The 23,772-nt window shown below is 34.6% G+C and overlaps 1 protein-coding gene across 1 annotated transcript; it reads left to right on the top strand.

The window, feature by feature from the left end:
* Window positions 1-8,002: 8,002 nt before the first annotated feature.
* Window positions 8,003-22,500, top strand: LOC117329530 (protein Red-like). Its single transcript, XM_033887516.1, has 18 exons — window positions 8,003-8,117; window positions 11,084-11,153; window positions 11,635-11,751; window positions 12,636-12,701; window positions 12,860-12,929; window positions 13,090-13,187; window positions 13,909-14,023; window positions 14,924-15,108; window positions 15,520-15,569; window positions 16,033-16,196; window positions 16,540-16,651; window positions 17,187-17,241; window positions 17,520-17,865; window positions 18,273-18,338; window positions 18,836-18,867; window positions 19,249-19,332; window positions 20,778-20,933; window positions 21,261-22,500. The coding sequence occupies exons 1-18, from the start codon at window positions 8,108-8,110 to the stop codon at window positions 21,433-21,435; spliced, it is 1,971 nt and encodes a 656-aa protein (XP_033743407.1). The 5' UTR covers window positions 8,003-8,107; the 3' UTR covers window positions 21,436-22,500.
* The last annotated feature ends 1,272 nt before the right edge of the window (window positions 22,501-23,772 follow it).

The raw sequence follows: 23,772 nt of genomic DNA, 5'->3' as shown, positions 1-23,772 counted from the left end.
TCTTGGTGCCCACCATTGAATGATCTTTATATGTTCCATGTCAGATTGATCTGTTCTCTACTTTTCCCTTCCTCTAAGCCTTAAATAATCTGTGTAAATTCAGAAACAGCCCTCTAGTACTTTTCAAACAAGGGGAACCCATATATAAAATTTAAGATTTAGCAATAATGGTTGTCTGTCGGCCATGTTGTTTTTGGATTGGTCCCAAAATGCAATACCAGGGACCAAGGGCAACCTACATATAAAATTTGAGAAAGATCCCTTTAGTACTTTCTGTAAAATAGCGATAACAAACTTCAGTTGTCAAAATACAAGATGGCTGCCTGTCGGCCATGTTGTTTTCTGACTGGTCTCAAAATCCAATATGCATAACAAGGGACCGAGGGCAACCTACAAATGAAATTGGAGACAGATCTCTTCAGTTCTTTCTGAGAAATAGCGATAACAAACTTCAATTGTCAAAATCCAAGATGGCTGCCTGTTGGCCATGTTGTTTTCCTATTGGTCCCAAGATGCAATATGCAAAACTACAGACCAAGGGGAACCTACATATGAAATTTTTTTTTAGAAACATCCTTTCTGTACTTTCTGAGGAATAGCGATAACAAACTTCAATTGTCAAAATCCAAGATGGCTGCCTTTCGGTCATGTTGTTATCTGACTAGTCCCAAAATGCAATATGCACAACTACATACCAAGGGTAACCTACATATGACATTTCAGAAAGATCCCTTCAGTTCTTTCTAAGAAATAGCGATAACAAACTTCAATTGTCAAATCCAAGATGGCTGCCTGTCAGCCATGTTGTTTTCCGATCATTCCCAAAATGCAATATGCATAACTAGGGACCGAGGGCAACCTACATATGAAATTCGAGAAGGATCCCTTCAGTACTTTCTTAGAAATAGTGATAACAAACTTCAATTGTCAAAATCCAAGATGGCTGCCTGTCGGCCATGTTGGTTTCCGATCAGTCCCAAAATGCAATATACATAACTAGGCACCAAGGAGAACCTACATATGAAATTTGAGAAAGATCCCTTCGGTACTTTCTGAGAAATAGCCATAACAAACTTCAATTGTCAAAATCCAAGATGGCTGCCTGTCGGCCATGTTGTTTTTCGATCGGTCCCAAAATGCGATATGCATAACTACAGGCCAAGGGGAACCTACATATGAAATTTGAGAAAGATCCCTTCAGTACTTTCTCAGAAATAGCGATAACAAACTTCAATGGTCAAAATCCAAGATGGCTGCCTTTCGGCCATGCTGTTTTTCGATCGGTCCCAAAATGCAATATGCATAACTAGGCACCAAGGGGAACCTACATATGAAATTTGAGAAGATCCCTTCAGTACTTTCTCAGAAATAGCGATAACAAGAATTGTTTACGGACGGAGGGACGGAGGGACGACGGACCACGGACGCAAGGCGATTTGAATAGCCAACCATCTGATGATGGTGGGCTAAAAAACAAACTATCTGCATGTGTCCCAATTTACGAGTTGTAACGTTACAGATGCAGACCAACGTCGGGTAGATACCGTTCGTTCTGAGCTATCTGTAGTACAGTAACGTTAACACTAGCGTAAATGCAAAATAACAAAATAACAAAAATGAATTACTTAGACACTTGGAAATTCTCTTCATAGATACATGTAACAACTACTGGAAGTCGACAAAAAAAAAAAAAATAAAAATAAAAAGAAAATATATAATAATGATAAAAATCTTCCGATATTTCATTATGTCTTTAATTTCTCTTTTTATTTTAATTATGTCACTTAATAGTGCAAACAATTGGCATCCTATTTATAGAACCTAATCTTCAACTTCCTTACATTTAAAAATCATTATTATAAAAATATGATGATAAGGCGCCGTCTAGCTACGAAATGGGGGTCAAATGGAACAGTGGTGAGGTCAAGGGTTATCACAAACAGACACCAGTGATGACCCAACAGAGACTAGGCGTCACGTTACTTCCTCTGCTCCATTTCACCATTAATAAGACGGTCACGTTTAAACATCTGTTACTGTCCCTCTGTTAGGTTGCAGAAGTAGAAGATGATGTGCGATGCCTACATCAGGAGCTGCCCGTGTGACAACTATAAAGACCAGCTAGGTCCGGACTAGTCAACTTAACCAGAGCATTATACGTCTTTTATTGTCATATGTGACATGTAGGCGAAAGAGTACTAATGAGGACTTTTCCTATTTCGGTATCATTCGTTGGCCCCTTTCTGAAATTTTCGTATTATTCAATTCCACTTTTGAGGATATTACTTAGGTAGGCACAGTTTAAGAAAAACTGCGTAAAATTATGTGAATTCGAACAAATTTTCAAACACCTTAGACGCTATTAAAATTCCCCTTTTCCTGTCTATTCTGATAAACTGTACACTGTATATATAATTTAATGGGAACTTTTACGAATTCAGTTTAAAATCAACTACCATGTATATTGCTGGATTAAGGTTTTGTTGCGACTGCGAGGAGTGTTACAATATATGGCTACACCGTGTATCTCTTGTGTAACGTATGGAAAAATCAATCGAGTATTTATGATTTCATATTGTCTGCTAATTATGTGATATTGTATGATATAACCGCTAATTTGAATGAAAGCAAGTAATGATAACAACGGAATCAACATGGATGTCACTAGAGATGTTATTTTCGAAGGAAAAAATCGCGTACTAACGCGAAAATAAATCCCACGCGAAAAACAAATGATTTACAGTAACTGACAAGTGTGGTAATTGGCTGTAGTCAGGCGCACTTAATATGCAACAAGTGGTCAGTAGATATGTGATTACCTGACCTACATTTCGGGTGGTCAATGATACGATCAATCAACCAGAGCTGCACATAAATATATATCGCTCTGACATTTTGTGGTCAGTATTTCATCATAGTGACAGCTGACCCTGTCAACAGACCCACTCTCTCAAACTGTGTCGTACGTATAAGTATAACGTTACGTAGTGAATCAACCGTGGGTATATCTGACGGTGCTTAGGACCAAACGTTTCTGAACTTCATAAAAATTCACATCCTGTCCAAAGAGCATGAAATATCCAATTCATCTTTTACTTCATTCAAAATGTTTGTGGTCTGGTCACGACACATTTACATTTTACCAATCTGACTACATGGTAGCAGGTAAACATGACATGGCTATCATCGGTTTAAATGTGCAAGTATATTTAATCTAAACTGCGTTTATTTGTCAATTTCTACGTAACATACAAATGAAACAAAAAGGAATCAAAACCAAGTGTCAAGACACTTATATAAATCTGACATCTATATATATATATAGGTTGACGTTAAAGTGTGGTGGTATAATAATTCTTAATCAAAATGGTGGTAATGAAGGTGTTCAAATAATTGAATTTAAAGAGGCTTACCCGCAGACGTACCGGTAAACGGCACATCTCCGATCACTAAATAAACTTCAGTACACGTTTCTATGTGACAAAATTAGAGGCTTTCCGACTTTATTTCTTGAAAACAATTACAGAATATGTATTTAAAAGACGTTTTAAAACTCAACCTGAGAGGGAAATGTATGGAATATAACGGCAAATCTTCTTTGCAAATCGCCGCTGCCTTTGAAGTTATCACTGTGCGGCACTGTGCACGTGCTTGTTTCTTTGATGTGTCAATCAAATTAGACTTATTGCGTGTTGCGATTAAATAAATAATATTTAAAATGAGGTTTTAATATCACTTTTCAGCGTTTTATGAGGAAAATAAAATGAAAAACTCAACAATTCCAACAATCTGTCATGTGTAAAAAATCTTTTTCTATTAGCCAATTTTTCTGATCTCTCTGCGGGCAAGCCTCTTTAATTATTATATCATAATAAAAGTGTGCCATTCGTCTACTCATGACAAGTCTTGTAACGGTTGACCAGATGACTTGGTTCAAATTTCATTTCAGGCCACTTGATTTTACACCTCAGATACTAAATTATGGTCATTTACATGCCTCTCGGAGATTCTGAGTGCCTGAAATCAAAGTGCGAGTAACTAGACCAATGTTTTGCTATTTTCCGAATTTTTATTGCCAGGACGAGTGATCTGTCCGAGATGACTACGTTTGGCCTCGATACCGTAACGCGTTTTAAATTCCTCCGGTGACCTCTTAAACGATTCAAATACTGCTAAAGGCCGGGGAAGACCTACAAAAGAAAACCGGGATGGCTAGCAATTTAGCAATTTAAAAGCATATGTGAATGTCCGCTCGGAAAACCCTCCGGGTCTTTCCGTCACATCTTCGGGAAAACGAGGATATAACAGGAAATCGATTGGCGATTCAGCATTCTGGTCTACCAGAGTTACTTCCCTTCGTTCAACTCATTATTATTCTCTTTATTTCCTCCAAAATGAAGATTTTATAAACAGAATACATACATAAGTGTATATACAAATACATTTGAATGACATGCATGTAGGAATAATTAAATGTGCATAATTGTTTACAAGTGGAATTAATAATAGACTTGTGCATTATAGTCGATTAGTGGTACTATGTACATAATCTACGATAATATGTCTCTATAAACAGACATTACATTTAAGGTGCATTCGAATATCACTTTCAGACATATATATTTACATACTCATATATTAAATTACTATGATTAATAGATTACACTTTAAATCATACGTGCAAACCGTAATTAATGATGTACATGTATATTCATTCAAAAAAAAAAAAAAAAAAAAACTTTAAATGTAGTGACGTCAGTCACGCTACCGGTAATAAGTTTTTGACATTTTTTCAACAGCAACTACTGTTATTCTTCTGAATTCATCAATATCTACTTTACTCAATTCGAAATTAATTGGTCCACCAATTAGGATATTTACAAGTTCTTTATCCGAGAGGGAATGTAGATAGACACTCAACAATAAACCCGTGTCACTAATACATGCGATGGAACACCATAATTGATCTCTCAGATTATCGATGTAACTACACTCTAATATGATATGGGTTAAAACATCTCTATACATATTGCCGCATTTGTGACATAGCTCTGTCAATTCATTTGTAAAGTTGGAAACGACAGTTTTCATAACATAATGTATGGAGTTTCTGCAGCAAGGATATTTCATTGCAAGTTTCCATAACACATGCGGTTCTAATTTATTATGAATAAGCCTAAATCTACTGAATTCATTATCGCTCATCTGCAAACTAGAGAAGTACTGACCTAGCTGAGAATGAAATATATGTATCTCGTACTTTAATTACATTAACCAAAATCAAAATGTAAATGTTGAAAATACACATAAATATTTTCCACTTAATTTGTTCAAAAATAGACTGATATGGTGATATATAAATATTGTTCAAAATATTTACATCTGTCAAATTCGCGATTGTATCTTATATAACAAATATATATGTTACTTTGGAAAGATAACTGTTTTGTTAATTTCAAACACAGGTGTAAGTATGTATACTGATATATTGGCCTTCCTGTATGCTAGTCCCGGTGTGAATGTGGATTGATATAGTGTACTAGACTACACCTTAGTTTACATTTGTAACTCTTCTCTGATAGGACACAAACGCACTGACAGTTGTATAGCATGACCCCCGTGTCTGACAACACAAGAATCCCCCTCCCTCAGTCTCTCTACCAAGGCAGAGAAATAGACTATTTCATCCATGTGAAGGAGACTAGTATGATATATTACGGTCCCGCTATGTGAATACATGTATATGGAAAGTTTCAGTATTTTCCACTTGATAGTATAGTACTACAAGTTACCGACATGTGTAGATATTGATACATTGCAAAACAAATATCAGGCTACGCAAAACAAAAATTATAATTCTCAAAATTCACCTACATGTAAATATGACATTTTACCCACAAAATTTCTTTTCATGACAAGTGAAATGGAAAAATCTAACATTAAATAATTTATTCAAATTTGACAATAAACAACTTTTTAAAAAGCAAAACAAAGTTAATATCAATTTTACAAAAAAAAAAAAAAAAAAAAGTGGAAAGATTTAGTTTAGGGACTTTCTCATTTTGTCGGTTTTCTATGGGGCGCCGTTTTACTATTTATTCCAATTTGGTGATATCACCTATTCAATCAGTGATATCACCTATTCGAATAGGTGATATCACCGATTCATTTTTCAAATAAGTGATATCACCTATTCGAATAGGTGATATCACTTATAAAATTCTTAAATGATATCACCTATTCGAATAGGTGATATTACTCATTTGAATAGGTGATATCACCTTTTTGAATATGTGATATCACCAAATGGGAATAAATAGTCAAACGGCGGCCAATAAATTTCAGAGAAGATCAATGAAGATTCCACACAGACCAGTTGGCCTCCTGGTGTGAATAGCTTAATAACTTTATTCAAATCCTGAATTGCAATGATAACCAAGCTCATTGAAACACCAATAGTGTTTTCCTTATTTCGTTGGATGCTGTTGGTTTTAATTTTACTGAGCTTGAAGAACAAAACATTCCGATTCTTCGCTGTCGGGAGGGTTGCTTCCGCGTCGTGGTCCGGAGGCTTGGCGTGTTCCTATGCAACTTGGAGCTTTACTGACTAGGAGCAGATGAAAAGGTCCACCGATTCCAGATAGGTTTAGTCAAGTTTATGACCAGAGTAATCCACTCCATTAGCTCAATCTTGAGTCAAGCCGTTTGCCATAGTTTGCATCCCATACATCCGGATAAGACATAAGAGGTCTGAGACTTTTGATGCGTAATAATGTCTGTCTGTATACAACACACCATTTTGGCTTCAGATCTTGGAGCGGTGGTAGTATGGCGTGGTAGTATGGTAGTATGGCGTGGTAGTATGGCGTGGGGCGTGGTAGTATGGCGCCTATATTATCAACAACAGAGACTGAAGGGCAATCGCGAGGGAATACAAGCCCCTGCTTTCTGTTTCGTGTTTTTATTCTTTTTGTTGTAACCTTGGCAATTTGATATCGGAAACACGTGCTAACAGAAGTTGGATCCGTGGTTGATAAGGACAAAAAAAAAATAAGAATAAAAAACGAGTACAAAAGCAATGACGCGGAACGTAAAGACGAGTCAAACTCAGAGAGCCAACAGAAACAACTTGTGTAAGAGCACTCCAATCGAGAGTGTACGTTCACCAACACTATCTTCATCACCTTCAAATACAAAAAAAACCCCAAACAGTTAGGCCTACACAAACAACAAGCTGATAAATACAAAACTTCAGAGTCTCTGACGTCTTTCGAACCCCTCAACATAATACTAATTGATCAAGCACGAAATCAAATAATAATGAAAATCCCGATCTTAGTGTAAAAGTTTTGAAATCTCCATCCTGGATCACAACGGATCGTGTTGAATTCTGACGATGGTACCAGACACTTCCCAAAGTCGAACCATAAATCTGGAAGAAACGCGAAAAGAGACTTTCACATTTTTATCTGGTACTACAATTAAATTATCTATCAATCAATTAATACATTCGCTGTTATCTATGTCTTAAAATCCAAACACATAACAAGTAATATTCATGGAATTCACTGTCAAATGACATTACCTTGTCCGTCGCTGATCTGACTGTGACATATTATGGTGTCAGTCTCTTAATTAGGCGTAACTCTTGTCTTGTTCTTGGGTAGCTGGCTTAAACACCACTTCTCATTAATGTTTTCTTATCATTTGTATTTACAAATATATATATATAATATTTCTATTGATTTCTTCTTATTTTTTCTTTACCAAATGGTGTACATGCGCAGTACGTATCTTTTACTGTATAACGCATCGGCAATATGGTCGATACACAATGGACGCAGATGAAAATAACTTGTGTATATGTATATATATATCCATATCAAATTATTGTGTATGCCCAATTAATAAATACAACTGAATACACATTTTATTACGGTATTTTTATTTGGACAGTTCAAATCCGGAAATTTAGCAAGCGTACCTCGACTCCTTGGTTATATACGAATGCATGCGCAGATATGCATTCCGGTGTGTAGGCCTACTTCCGGATTGAAAAACTACGCTTGTCTCGTCTTAGTTTGGAGATTCTACCGAATATTGCAAGATGCCTGAACGTAATATACTTAGTCTACTGCATGCTATCATATATGCATTTACGTGCCATTATCACGAGAAAGTTTTACGCCCAAGAGACTTTGTCTTAGGGCTCAGTGATGTGGTTGTTTTGACTTTTTGTTGCACGCGTCATAAACATAAGACCTGTTTTTATACTCGAACATGTTTATGGTTTGAAATAACCTGAAACATGTTTAAGCTATTAAACATAAACATGTTTAAGGGTTTTAATAAACGCATTGGTTGAAAAAAATGGTGTTAAAACAACAAGAACTAGCTACAATATTTGCATAAAGTTCTATAGCTGATATCAAGAGATACTGCATCTTTAAGATTAAAAAAAAATAGCAATGAAATCATTAAGTAAGAATAAAGAGCAAAGTGACTTCATATTTCGGACAACATACTTATATTTGTCTATTTTTGGAAAATTAAGCAGCGAAAAAGTATGTAAAAAATATCAGGACAGTGTCAGGTGAATGAGCTAACATGTACAATTGTCTACCTAGACTATACTGACCAGTGCTCGAACACTTTGTTTATTTTTGCTTCTCTTTTCCTAAATCGTACTTTCTGTCCGTTCTTTCCACATGAGTATTATGGGGTGTAACAGCACTTTCTTACCTCCGGTAGCGATAGCTCTCTATCAAGGACGATAATCCAAATTTGAGCAGACGACAATGGTCATCATATAGTGTACAATCAAATATCATCAAACAAACATTGTTTCCGGAAAGGTTAGCATTCATGGAAAAATATGTATTTTGAAAGAATTATAGCAAAATACATAATTTAAAAGAAAAGTAATGATTCAAATGTAGATCTGACACAGTTTTGAAAAAAATATCAAAATGACGGACGAAGACAGATTGTGGGTTGGGTGCGACAGCAGGTACCACTACGATTGTTTACCGTCACTTGTCCCAACAAAGGTTGACCTTAGCTTGATTGTCGACGAGTACCAATGGTTGTATACCAGATGTAGACAAGAGGAATAAGTTTTGACATTTCTAGCAAAATATAATAGGTATGGGACATCTTTACTCGTCAATGCTACTATGATCTGAATCGGAAGATATGCGCACTGGTCCAAAATGTCAGCTTCCGCTGTGTTCCGATCTATTTTTATCCCACGGGATGTTTGATAATCTGAACAATATTTTTTTAAGAAAGGATGTATGTAGAATGTCTACATTACAATATAACCGACTTTACCACACAAAAAACTGAAAACAAAAGTTTTATAGGGGTGTTCGAGCACTGGTCTGTACTTACGTAAATACCCGCCATTGCACAGGTGTCATGTGACCTGCTGCCAAAAATAAACCAACGTGCAAAAGTCACGGTGATAGGTTTGAAATTACAAACGGTAAGTCTGCCCTAGATAATCACAATTAAACTTTAACTTTTCAATAGGTATTGGAAATAAAACAACAAAAAACTATGTTTTGTGTTCGAGCACTGGTCGGATGAGTCTAGTGTATGGAATTTCAAGAAAATACATTGAAAAACGAAGTCATAAAAATTCATTTAAAATTTTTTAAAAAATGCATGAAATTTATAGTAAAAATATGAAGTGACCGAATACTTGTGGTACATTACTGTATACTTCAACATATACTGTCTGAAAATGAGATGTGCGAAGATCTAGAGATCAACAGCATTTTTCAGAAATGTTTTAATATGATGAAATCATGCCGAAGTGATACTCCATATCAACTTCATTTAAATGCTCTGTTACTGTCATTGTTGCAAACAAACCCTGGAGAACATGAAGGTCATATCAGACCAAAGGGTTATTATAAAGAAATCAACAATCTTCAGTCTTTGTCCGACTTTCAGTCTCACTTTCGTTTAGAGAAATCAACATTTGAAAGTCTCCTCCCTCGCCTGTCAGCTCTATCGCTTGCAGCAGCACTTGCTCCACCATCTTGAATTTATCTTAAACATGCTTTTAATCGCGTTTGAGGAACTCTTTAATTTAAGTTTATCCATTTAATCGAGTGGTTAAAACCAAGCCATGAAAAACCGCTGAACCATACAAATGTTTTAAACGTTAAACATGTTTGAGTATAAAAAAACAGGCCTATAAGTTGAAGTGGTCGATTTCTATACTAATGTCAGCTGATTGTAGTAGTGTGCACTGTGATACTATGTGTAAAGAGTGAAGTTCCACATTCTGATTAAGAATTATAATGTCACTGTGTATGCATCGCATAGCTGATACTGTGATCTTTTTGTCAGTTTATAAACTTAAAAGTCCTGCATTTTGAGTAGCAGTTACTACTTTCAGTAATAAACAATTTACTCAAATGATGGATATATAATTTGAAACAGAAACACAAAGTTCTTTTATGCATTTGTAACAAAAAAAAAAAAAAAAGCGCCATATTTTAACAATACATGTGTATTATCAACTTTGATTATAATGTGTCTATTAAAATATAAAACACATAAACCCATGGGCACCTATGACATTGGCGCTAAATGCTGCCAGTGGCTGTACATGTACAATAGTCAATGGAGAACAAAGTCAGGGATATAAATTGTCATTGTAGGACACAGTTAGATAACAGAAATAAACAGTTCTTGTGCAAATATAGACAGTGTCACATTGGTTATTGGACCATGTTTAAAAGATGACAGCCTTTATGGTTACAAATGCATAAAAGAACTTTGTGTTTCTAATTTAAATTATCCTACATATGAGTTACTTTACACTGAAAGTAGTAAGTGTTACTCAAATGCAGGACTACCATACCCAGATTCAAGGTTGTGACCAACCTGATTAATTGGATAAAGTCTTGCATAGTATGCTGTACTATATATTACAGTTGAACAAAAGTTTGTCAATAATTTTGTTCTAGATATGATCATATAGTATGGTACAGAAAGGTCTCATACAAGTGCATACACTGCCTACTGATATGGAAGTAAGAAAGCTAATTTTATTATTTTATTTTAGGAGATTCAGAAGTGTTTTCCAACCCTCTTCCACCAACAGACTTCCGCATAGATGATGAAGATGATGAAGGGTATGAAATATTCAAAATTTAGTAACTGATCATTATCTTCTAATAATTGCAGATCAGAATCGCAAAACATCACTCTGGACCTTAATAATCTATCATTTGGTTTGAAAATGAACATACTATTTTGTTTTCATTTGTCAATGATTGTTATATATGTTTGATATATTGATCATGATCAGATGTACTTTGTCCTCCCAGTTCCAAAATACTACGTATACCTTTGTTGTAAATGTGCATAACATTGTCATATAATAATCAATTTTTGAAAAAAAAAAAATTCTGTTAAGACATGTGTTCTTAATTTTGAATTGATATCTCTTTAATAGCTAGCTAAGAACTTAACAAGTAATTCATGTATTTCAGATTGGAAAAAAAAAATGTTTTTATTTCACTTGTGGCTTTACCAATATTGTTCAATAAATCTTTCATTATTACATGTTTATAACAGAAATACATTGTTGTTTATATTGTTTTATCTTTACAGTCATCCTCTTACAAATGACGATTTTAGGAAAATGCTCATGACCCCAAGGGCTCCCACAGGGTCAATACCACATAGTAGCAGTAGTAGCACCAACAGCAGTGCAAGAGTACCTAAAATGTGAGTCATGACACATGTTCCTGTAGCTGTTTTAGGTTCTGCCATGAAAGGTGTAGTTCATGTAATATTGTGTTATGTCATGGAAGTCTCAGGGTATCCAGTTTACCCTTGATTTTTAGCAATTTCAGAAGTTACATCACTATTTCTAAAAAAAATTGAAGGGTCAAGAAACACGTCATATAGATGTGACCTTCCGATCTCAAGAGTCAAATCTCAAGTTGAGGAGTCAAAACATACTGTCAAGGGTCTAATCAATGCCCTGTTGTAAGTCTTTTAAGACATGTACAAGTTCCTGTAGATATCTTATAATTCCATCATGACAGTTATAGTTCCTGTATCAAATGTGATGTCGGCCTTTCATGATCGGTTCCTGTGATTATTTAGTTCTGCCATGTGCCATGTAAGCTGGGCTTTTTCCCTTGGCGTTTAGCAATATAAAGGTCAAATAATCTTTCTTTAAATTTGAAGTACAGTGTACATAAAATTGTATAAAGCATTTATCATAAATCCGAGAGTAATTCTTGGAAGAAAAAAAACCATAATCAATTGCAACGGTAAAGCTGAAATCTCTGAGCATACACAGTATTGTTAACATTTAAAGTGTACATATTCCACATGGGTCATCTTCATATAAGAAATATCATTTCTTGAAATACCTACCTCTGGCATCAATACTTTATCTCATTGTCTGGTGATTATATATATAACAAACCTACCTATATATATCCTATTGTAAATCAGAAAAAAAATCTTTCTTACTACTGAGTTAGCCAAAACTCTACTTTGAGTCAAAGTTCATATGTTAGCCGTTAGGCTTATTTTAGGACAAGTACAGCAAATTAAAACTTTTATCATTTAACCATTGTGTTGAATATCTTTTTCAGTCCATTACCGACTAGACCAGAGGAAGATGATGATGATCCAGCAACAAAACGACGGAAAAAGAAAAGGTAATTAACCTTAACATCTAAAAGATAATCTATGTTCATTTATCGCAAAATATTTCTTATTATACCATGTGAAGTGTAAAACATGCACACTGAATTAATATAAAAAATCAGTTGAATTATTCATGCAGTAATAATGTTTTATCCTTGTTGAATTTCAGTTACTATGCAAAGCTCAAGCGATTGGAAGAAGAACGACAGAAAGAACTGGAGGAAAAATACAGAGATCGGGTATGACTGATATATATACCTGTATTAATTTGAAAAAAAATGAAAGGATATGGTTGTACATTGAATGAATTGAATAATTTTTTTACACAAGAAAGGCTGCTTGACAGGTATTGGTAATGTATACGAAATGTAATAACTTTTTAATTTTCTTGTTTTAAAGGCAAGAGAGAGACGAGATGGACTTAATCGGGACTACGCAGAGACTGAGATTATCAGTACTACAGCCGATTATCGAGCTGTGGCACCAGATGCAAAGGCGTAAGCAAATCAATTATAATATTGGATACATTTCTGCTGGATTTGATATCAGTTTTTTAAAGTAGTCTTGTGAACCATGACATGCTAATTTCACAACTTATCAGACATACAAACTGACTCATCACAAGTAATGGTTTTGTGGGTGGTGAAAATCAAACTGGTATGTTTGTGAACATTTCATAGTACATTTCTTTGGTATTATCACAATCTTCAATAAATTTTGATAATTGGCTATAATGCTTCATCCTACAATGTTCTATGATTTAAGTTTTAATGTGAAACTTTTTCCTCAAGACATTGTACATTGCATTATATAAACTAATTTTATAGTAGAGAACTTCATGTACTATTGGCAAAAAATTCTGGTTATTATCTAGTCATTTTTCCTGAAGTGAAATGAAAAACTGGCAGGTAAATTTAAAGCACAAACATAAAAAAATATATGAATCTAATACGAGAAGGCAGATCTGTAGCTGTAGGTACTGTGGTAAGATTATTTGTATAATTTGCTCTGCCTCTTTCATAACCTGTTGTCTGATTTCTATATTTGTACAACTTAAAGAATATAATTACATATATTTAAGGCCTGTCTTGATAATGACACACCAATAAGTTTTAAGACACTTGTGTCATGAATATCATGGTGTATTATTAAGCATGATGGAACAGGATCATTGGAAACTTAACAGGACGAATGATGAATGTCTTTTGACCTTTCCAGCGGTGAGAACTATGCAGAGAGAAGAAAACAGCTGATTCAGGAATCCAAATACCTGGGAGGTGACATGGAACACACCCATTTGGTGAAAGGCTTGGATTTTGCCTTGTTGGAAAAGGTAATTTGATTCTTGTCCATGTTGTATGTTAAAAGTTCCATCAAGATTCTTTAACTTAAAATTTCCAAAGGAAAGCGTAACAGAATTTAAGGGAAGATGTTTCCATTATAATGCGTTTTATGGAACATTTTCAGTTAAAGAATTTCCTTAAGTTAAGTAAGGAACACCTGTGCTCATGTAATTGTAATGAAGGTATGTAATAAATGTATACCAATATTCTTGCCCAAACTTCAATAAGAGCAGCCTTTTTCAAAAATTCGTAAAAGTACATCATTTTTAGTTCTCTGGGGCTTTTTATTGCCCAAGAGAACTGTAGCCATCGGTTGAAAAATTTGCACCTTGTAAACAGATTTTAAGCTTAACTGTGCATTCATGGCTGTATGTTGTGATGCCAGATAAAAGGTATTGTGTTGGTAACAATCAAAATTAAATAACAACTGTGAAACACATGTATACTTACCAGTTACTAGGCGACACATGTATATACTGACTTACTCTTTCTCCCGTATCAACCAAAATAAGGAGCGTACACAAAAGGGGTCATTTTGACTGTTGTTCCTCGCTCTCTGATTGGGTCTGTGACCAAAATTCCTTTTTCATAAAAGTAGTAAATATGAACAGAAAAATTTGGAAATTCAGCCTGAGAAAGTTGTAAGGACTGCACTGTAAAATATCGTTCTGACAAACAAATTATAATGACCAAATGCAAGAAAATTGACAATAATGAATTGAATAATAATACCATGCCCAGAGAATGATGTGGCCCTTGGCCTTTTGTTTAATTTATTATGAGACATGTAATCTGAGACAAATTTCATCCCAATCCTTTTGTTACATCGTCAATAAGCCAACTTGATTTGAAAAGTTATACAGTGCTGCATTATATATGTTTGTGTGTAGGTGAGGGCGGAGATTCACAGTAAGGAACGCGAGGATGAAGAAGTGATGGAAATGATTGTATCTCAGCCTCAGAGTGCATCACAAGCTCCAGCTCAACCCCAAAGCCAAGCCCCTGGTCAGGCCCCAGCCCCAGGCCAAACCACTGGCTCTGTACCAGCTGCCCTAGTAACCCCAGCACCCAAAAAGTAGGTCGCTGCCTCTCAATTGATTTGATTATCTTCTTGGTGTGCCTTTTTATTATAAAACAGTATTTTTCCTTGCCATTTTGGGAAATTGCAACTTGCAGAAATTGGAAATTTAATGTGTAGCAAAAGTGTGAAATTAGGAGATATGAGTCATCTGCAGTCATTTGAGTTAGTAATTATATGTGTTTACGAATACTTTCTTTAGATAAAAACAGTCCTCACCACTGCATGAATACATCATATTCACATAACAAATTTTAGAAATATTAAAAGATTTTAAGAAAGCAGAAATTTAAATAATCCCTTCCCCCTGAAGATGTAGACTCTAGCTATATATATAGTCTTCATTGAAGTATGTGTACATATTTTGAATTTGAAAAAATCAAAATAGATAAAATTATTATATTGTAGAGAAGAAAAAGAGGATCCAGAAACATTAATACAATTCAAGACAAAGATGGGTGAGTATAAAGACTGGTTTGTTTTGGAGGTTTGGGGGAATAAGAATACTTTTCTCTTCACACTTTAGAGATGAATTGGTAAATTTTGTACCAAAAATATATAAAAAAAATTATAAATTTTGTACTACAGAAAGATTTTATAAAAATTGAACCACAAGAAAATTTTACTTTATTTAGATATGTATTTAAGTTTGTTCATAATCTTTATTTGTAAAATCAAATTTTAATCTTAAGCCAGAATTCAGCTCTTTATATAATCATACTGTGTTTGTTTGATTTTAATTTTTTTTTAAATAGTGGTGTTCTGATGGCTGATTACATTTATAGTTCAGTTTAAAATATATAATCAAATATAGTAAACATATGATGTACATGTATATAAACCAAATAAACAATTGAATGTGTTTCTCATGGCAGTTGTTTTCTTACAGGTTATGATAATAATGTACGTCATATTTTTCAGGAAGAAATATTTACCGAATATTGTTCAAGAACAGACTACCAGAGAGGAATGAATTGTTTTTGCCCCGACGCATGGCATATGTTGTAGATTTGGAGGATGAATATGCAGATTTGGATGTTCCCACGACAACCATCAGAAGCAAGGCTGACTGCCCTAGTTTAGAGGTATACAGCAATGACAGTTGACAACTAGGTTATCTGCTTCATATAGGTTTATAGTTATGACAGTTGACAACTAGGTTACCTGTTTCCTTGTCTTTCCTCAAAGGTAGTCTGATCGTGTATATGACATCTTTCCCTCTTCAATCTTCAACCCTCCAAGTGCTGTCTATAAAATGTTTTTTTTTTTTTTAAATAATGAATGAAATCATCTTTATCAATAAATTAAAGAATGTGTGATGATTTACTATACAAATTCATCTGTTTTGAAGACCAGAACACAGATTTAAGTATGAATATTCTCTGGATGTAAGTGTCATATAATCAATGTTGTTCTACTCTCTAACAGGCCACAACAACCTTGACCACGAACGATATTGTCATCAACAAGCTCACACAGATTCTGTCCTACCTCCGACAAGGCCGCAGGGAAAGCAAGAAACTCAAGAAGAAGGAGAAAGGTCAGTTAAACAAGTCATTACTGTCCTCTTAGACTTCAATGTGTCTTGGTAGATTGCTGTAAACATATTAAGTACTTGTGCTATATGATTTAACACAGTGGAAATTTTAATAAAAAAAACACCAAAAAAACTGACACTGTAAGTTATAGTTGTTATTTTTGAGAGATTCTAATATGCTATTTTTGAAGATAGGAGAAAACAATGATCCCTGGAAATTGAAATCAGAAGTGAAACTATGGTTTATTTCATTATTTCTTTGATAAATTTTTGCTTAATTTTCAATTTTGGACCACTGAAAAGACAACCTTTTCTGTACACAACACACTATGTATCCATGGTGATCTAAAATGTATCATTACTCTCACGACACCTGGAATAAACTTTGTCACAATGTTGTGAAATATTAAATTCAAATTTACTCGTATCAAGTTTTGTAAAACCACATACCATCAAATTTACAGTTTTATAAAATAATAATGAAACATTTGGTAAATTGAAACTTGATTTATTGGTCTGGTCTCTTACTCTATTACAGGTAAATTGAAGGATGAAGAAAAACCAAAGGAGAAATTACCTGGGGCCGATGACAAGTAAGCAATTTGATCTCCCTTGCGTTATCCAGAGAACTAGATTTTGATTATTTTTCCATCTTATAGATAACAAATTCCATTAATCTTTGATAAAAAGGCATTTCAAATTCCAAGACAGCGTACTAAGATTAAAAAGACTATTTTTCGTACTTGAAGCAAAAAAGTTTTGTACAGAAAATGCACATTGAATGTATAGAAAACTATGTAGTTATACATTTGCCTTAGAACCTGATTTCATGAAATATTTATCTATGAGACATTGTTATTGTATTTAACAGTATTTATGCTGATGCTGGTGACTACATGCCAAGTGTTTCAAAGTCTAAGGACAGGAAAGACAGACGAGATCGAGGTCGAGAGGATGAACGTGAAAGCCGAAGAGATCGTGAATATCGTGATCGTGATAGAGACAGGGATAGGGAGCGTAATCGTGACCGCGACCAGGGGCGTGACCAGGGGAGAGACCGTGACAGAGATCGACGAGATAGAGACAGGGGTGATAGAGAAAGGGATCGTGACCGTGGACGAGATCGTGACAGGGAGTCTCACCGTGAACGTGATGCACACAGAGGAGAAAGAGAGGAGAGGAAGAAAAAATCATACTTTGAGAAGCCATCCGAGGAGGTATTGATGAAATTCAGAGGATTTCTTCTCTTTTCTCTATTGCCATGGTGTTAGATGTTTTAAAAATACCTTATATTTTATTTATTTATTTAATGCTAAGGATTGTACGTGATTTTCCATTTTATATTATATCTATGGAACAAGTCAAAGTAAATTTTCATTTTTACAAAATGTTGGTGAGGATAAATGATTAAGTTTTCTTTTTAAGTTTTATTAATTTCTCATGGAATGGAAAATAATGTAAAAGTCTTTTGTCGTATATGTGTCGCCATGAAATCAAATAACAATGGAAATCACAGCTCTGATGGATGTTACGTAATACTAGTATGTTCACTGATAACAGGGTTGTTATATGATATTTTCAATTCAGTTTCTGTTTTTAATTGTGACTTTATTTTGTTTTCCAGGATGAGGAAAAAGTTATCCCACAAACAGCAACAGAGATGGTTAAAACAATTAATGATAGGTTCAAGGTGAGAATAAAGGAAGCTGAAAAGCTGCATCATTAGATAAACATCTCAACATATTCAGTGAAGGATTGATTTGGAAATGTATTATGAGTATCTGATAAATTGCTTATGACCCAATAGGCTTAAGGGATACTGAAAGACAATTCAATTTCTTTAATTTCGTAGGGAATTTATTTTTGTAGTTTTATTCACATATATTTGTATCAACTACATGTAAAGCTGCCGAGTGAGACTGGTTTTCTCCAATTTCTTGAGACTGCAGTGGTATTGTCATCTACACTTTGCTTTACATTTCTGCATTTATATTCGTTTCTCAAAAAGCGTAATTTTAACCAAATAGAATTGATACAGTTGATCATATTGTAGACATCTGCACATACCCATCATTGGCAGAGAATCATTTTCAAACGCACTGAAGAATGCAAAGTTAATGCATATTTTACATTTTTATCTCTAGAAATGATACATTGTTTAAACACTACTTTTGTTTTCCATTGTAGAGCTATGCTGAAATAGAAGAGGAGAAAGCATCGTAAGTGGCTAAGTACTCAACAAGAAAGTCCTTCACAATGAAATGTTATAAGACAAATAAAAAGATAAATCATACAAAATGTCTTAAAAATGACCATTTGTTGTTGAAAGACAAGATTTTATAGTTTGTAAATTTTCTTTTGAATATTTTGCAATCTATTTTGTAGTTTTAGTTTTAACACTAATTATTATAAAATTGTCATATTTTATTGTGTTGTTCATTTTCATAAATTATGATTGTTTTATTGCAAGTGTAACAAGATCTTTTGAGTAGATATAACAAATATTGATTTACTCCATTTTAGTTAGATATTGACAGTTATTTCCTGTTCTGTTTAACACCTTTTACATTTCTTGTCCAACTTTATCAATATTTTCACAGGGCTGAGGCTAAGAAGGCCGAGTCATGGATGAAGAAGCTAAAGGCCAAAGTTGGAGTGGACAGTTATGCAGAGTGTTATCCTGGGTATGTTTGTAAACTACTATATTATATAATGCATAATTTTACATTAATGATATTTTACCTTAGCCGTTTTCGTTTTTGCGGTCCAAACAGTTGGACCGGTGTTCGTTTATGAAATAAAGATGATCCTGGCGATTTTATATTGTTTTCAGATGAACCTTGACAGACTCCCAAGGCCTGTATTAACATTTGCAGGTCCGTCAAGATATATGTTTGAAATATTACATTTAAAAACTGACTAACCGGTTTGTCTGCATAAACGAACAGGCCCCTATATTTGAATGAATGTGTGGTTAGAAGGAGGTTGAGATAGCTCATTCAGTTAGTGTTGGCCATAAAACCTTAGGTGAAGATCCAACATGCATGGTTCAGTGCTCCCTACCTATGCTGTTTGTTTCCTCTAAAGCTGAAAAACGGACCAGTCTGTGTACTCTGTACTGATGTGGTTGTATCTTAGGGCAGGACACTTACTGATGTGGTTGTATCTTAGGGCAGGACACTTTATCCTGATTGCTCTGGATGACATGCGACTGGCCTCCCGTATGTTGTTCAGTAAGGTAGTCACCAACTACTTTGAGGAAACCCTGCCTCAAAATGACCCTGGCTGTTCACGGGGCAAAGTGTGGTTAGAATAACCAACGAATTCAAAGAATTTAAGACTTCCTTAACACAGCAGTCATTTTAGCTTGTTTCTCGCTTCTGAGAATGTCTCCCATATCAAGGACTCAAAAATGCAAGTCTCTGGCTTTTAGTCCACAAATCAGAATCTCAATGACTTATGCAAGTCCTGTGTTCTGTTTGAATGGCTTAACAGATTGTTACATCAAGTAACATCCTATGACTGAAGTACAAATATACAAGGCTTCATATATATATTTTGGTACATCATGTAATTATGTGGAAAATATATATTTACAGTCCAAGTACATAATGTAAGCAACATTTGACTACTAAATAATTTTTCGGCATAGCCTTATAATATCCTTTTTGCCCCGTATATGATGCGAAAGGTGGCGTTACTGGTCAAGATGAAGTATGTGATTGGTCAATGTAGCTGTAAATGCAAAATGCAGATATGCAGTTAAAAAAACGAAACAAATTAAGATTGAATGCAAGCTAAATAAGTGGAGATATCTTTTCAAATGACACATTGATAAAATTATATTCCTGATTCAAATGCAGTCTTATTATCACTAAAAATGATTCAAACTGATATTATATTGTTATCCGTGCTGAAATGCATAGTTCGTTAATTTATTTCACCAGCAGTTTTACATTATAACCACCAGCATTAAAGACTATGCCGTTTATCTTTTTTAAAGATATTTCTTGTTTTTCTTTGTAATGTGGGGAGAGTATGGTATTAAAAATGGATAAGGGCTTTTATTTCAAAGCACAATGAACAGAGATATTTACATAGAAATTATAAGTAATGTTGTATTTTCCAGGATGGAGGAAGCTGCGGATGCGTTTGGTGACTCTGATGATGAGGTCGACTACAGTAAAATGGACCAAGGAAACAAGAAGGGACCCATTGGACGATGGGACTTTGACACCCAGGAAGAGTATAGTGACTACATGGCCAACAAAGAGGCCCTTCCTAAGTATGTTTATTATACTTTAGCGTTAATTATCACTGTAGTTAGTCACAGGGAAATACAATAATGTAAGGTTTTACACAACATCAAATAATGAATTCAACACATTTATTTTGCTATAATTAATGACAGTTCTCACAGTGGTCAGGTAATTTGGTGATAACTTTTTGCCAGAAAGAAACCATAGATAAAACCTGTCTAATCTAACACCTGTGGCAGCCATTTGTTAGAATGTTAGACAATAGAATATAGAAGTCTTAATTATCTTTGATTTATCAAAATATTGGAATGCTCTGGGATTACACCATATCAATATCACTTTTGTGATTTTAGGGCGGCTTTCCAGTATGGAGTTAAAATGGCTGATGGTCGAAAGACCAGGCGAGCCGGACCCAAGGATGAGAAGGCTGAGTTAGATAGACAATGGCAGAAAATCCAGAATATTTTACAAAAACGAAAAACAGGGGAAGCCGGGCATGATGTAGAACACAAGAAGAAGAAGCACTGAGATTTATATGTATTGTGATATTTCAACACAAGAAAAAGAAAATTGACAACTAAGTGGAAAACTGTTGTACTTCAGTATCAAATCACTGGGAAAATGTGGTGATACTAATGATCGTGTGGGACCTACATAATCCAAAGTTTTAATGAGGAATGATCAATAATTTTGAAGACACAGCTTCCTTTTATTTTGATTGGTGGATAAAAGTGTGGTTTATAAAGATAATCCATTATAAGTATGGAAAATAACTCATGTATTGAAACATGGAAATTTCATGATCATTGAAAAGAAAATCTGTAACAATTAGTTTATGTCAAATTTGAACTTTTACATATAACGAAATATCCTTTTGGTACAAGGTTTTCAGTCAGAAAGTAATTCTTGATTGGTGATTATTTGTATTGTGTTGGTGACAATAAAAGCTAATATACACAAGTTTTCATCTTCAAAATAAATTATAATTTGAAATTCCTATCAATGACCTTACACATGTAGGTGCTGCAAATCAACACAGGAAACTGAACTGAAGAGACGGTCTTTGAATTTATGCTCGCAAAATATTCATTGTTGACAAAAATCCTATGAAGAAATTTTCAAAGCAGTCAAATGATTTAATACATGTTTAACTAGTAATTTTAGACGAGAGGCGAGTAACAGGGAGTTTTTCTCTTGAATCTTACATAAAACACGTAGTGTTTGATTAGAACAATTCTTTTCAGGCTTCATAGCGAAATACTCTGCTTCACTGAATATGGTATGTTGAAAATTAGAAAAAATATTAATATAAAATGTATTTTAAACTGACACAAATCCTAAAGAATTGTTTTATGATGTTGCTTTCAACTAGATTTTCTGGGGGGGGGGTTGAAGAAAAAAAAATCACAGTTTATAAGCTTCTTAATGTTGTATTTAAACCAAAGGAGGTACAAGATTTTATTAGATACCTTCGGATTCTTTTTGTCAGCAGATGTCATTGAGCTTGCAGATCCCAGATTCTTTCTTGTTGTACAGTTTGTGATGGAATTATACGAATGAATTAAATATCCAGTAAACAAATATAAAACAGAATGGTCTGTCTTATTTTTTATGATCGTCATAAAGTGGTTGTAGGCATAAAGGGCCGTCTTCTGTCTGATTATCTTCATAATGATTGATAGATGTTGATAGTCATAATGTGATAGGATCGATACTTTGCATAAAAGTTTTGAGTCAAAAAAAGCTATTCAGTCAAAAGATATATATTTCCTAAATTTTGACATATTTTTGGCCATAATTATGAAACCGTTCTCATACACCTTTTGTGATAGGTTCAAATAGATTTGGTGATAAATCTGATGTTGGAAATCACATTTTCAAGGATTTGAAGGAATTTTGGAAAGACTCCCAAGTGAGAAAGTATTTTCTGTGTTTAGGTTTTTAGCTCGCCTGGACCGAAGGTCCTGTGAGCTTATGTCATGGAGTATCGTCTGTCAACATTTGCTTCAAATCGCTACTAGTCAAAAAGTTCTTGTTGGATTTTGACCAAATTTGTTCAGAAACATCCTTGGCGGAAGGGGATCAGATTTTGCATAAATGGTGACTCTGACCCCCAAGGGGCCGGGGCCCAATAGGGGAAATTGAGGCAATTCCTTTAAATCGCTACTAGTCATAAAGTTATGAATGGATTTAAACCCAATTTGGTCAGAAACATCCTTGGGGAAAGGGGAACAGATTTTGCATAAATGGTGGGTCTGACCCCCAAGGGGCGGGGCCAAATAGGGGAAATAGTTGTAATTCCTTTAAATTGCTACTTGTCATAAAGTTATGAATGGATTTAAACCCAATTTGGTCAGAAACATCCTTGGGGAAAGTGGAACAGATTTTGCATAAATGGTGACCGACCCTGAAGGGGCCAAAGAGGTGGGGCCAAATAGGGGAAATAGTTGTAATTCCTTTAAATCGCTGCTTGTCATCAAGTTATGAAAGAATTTGATCCCAATTTGGTCAGAAACATCCTTGGGGAAAGTGGAACAGATTTTGCATAAATAGTGACTCCGACCCCCAAGGGGCCAAAGGGGCAGGGCTCAATAGGGGAAATTGAGATAATTCCTTTAAATCGCTACTTGTTATTTAGTTATGAAAGGATTTGATCCCAATTTGGTCAGAAACATCCTTGGGGGAAGGGGAACAGATTTTGCATAAATGGTGAGTCTGACCCCCGAGAGGCCAAAGGGGCGGGGTCCAATAAGGTAAATAGAGGTAAAGCCTTTAAATCGTTACTAGTCATAAAGTTATCAATGGATTTGATCCTAATTTGGTCAGAAACATCCTTGGGGGAAGTCGAACAGATTTTGCATAAAT

Source organism: Pecten maximus, chromosome 6, assembly GCF_902652985.1.
Source record: "Pecten maximus chromosome 6, xPecMax1.1, whole genome shotgun sequence".
Classification (NCBI taxonomy): Eukaryota; Metazoa; Mollusca; class Bivalvia; order Pectinida; family Pectinidae; genus Pecten; species Pecten maximus.
The sequence above is the reverse complement of the archived record's forward strand: the minus strand, read 5'-3'. Positions and strand labels throughout refer to the sequence as shown.

What these genes read in the sequence shown, in the direction of transcription:
- LOC117329530 (XM_033887516.1), top strand. An exon ending in TTACCTGGGGCCGATGACAA is followed by an intron (nt 17,242 to 17,519) that starts GTAAGCAATTTG and finishes TGTATTTAACAG; the next exon opens with TATTTATGCTGATGCTGGTG. An exon ending in CAATTAATGATAGGTTCAAG is followed by an intron (nt 18,339 to 18,835) that starts GTGAGAATAAAG and finishes TTTCCATTGTAG; the next exon opens with AGCTATGCTGAAATAGAAGA.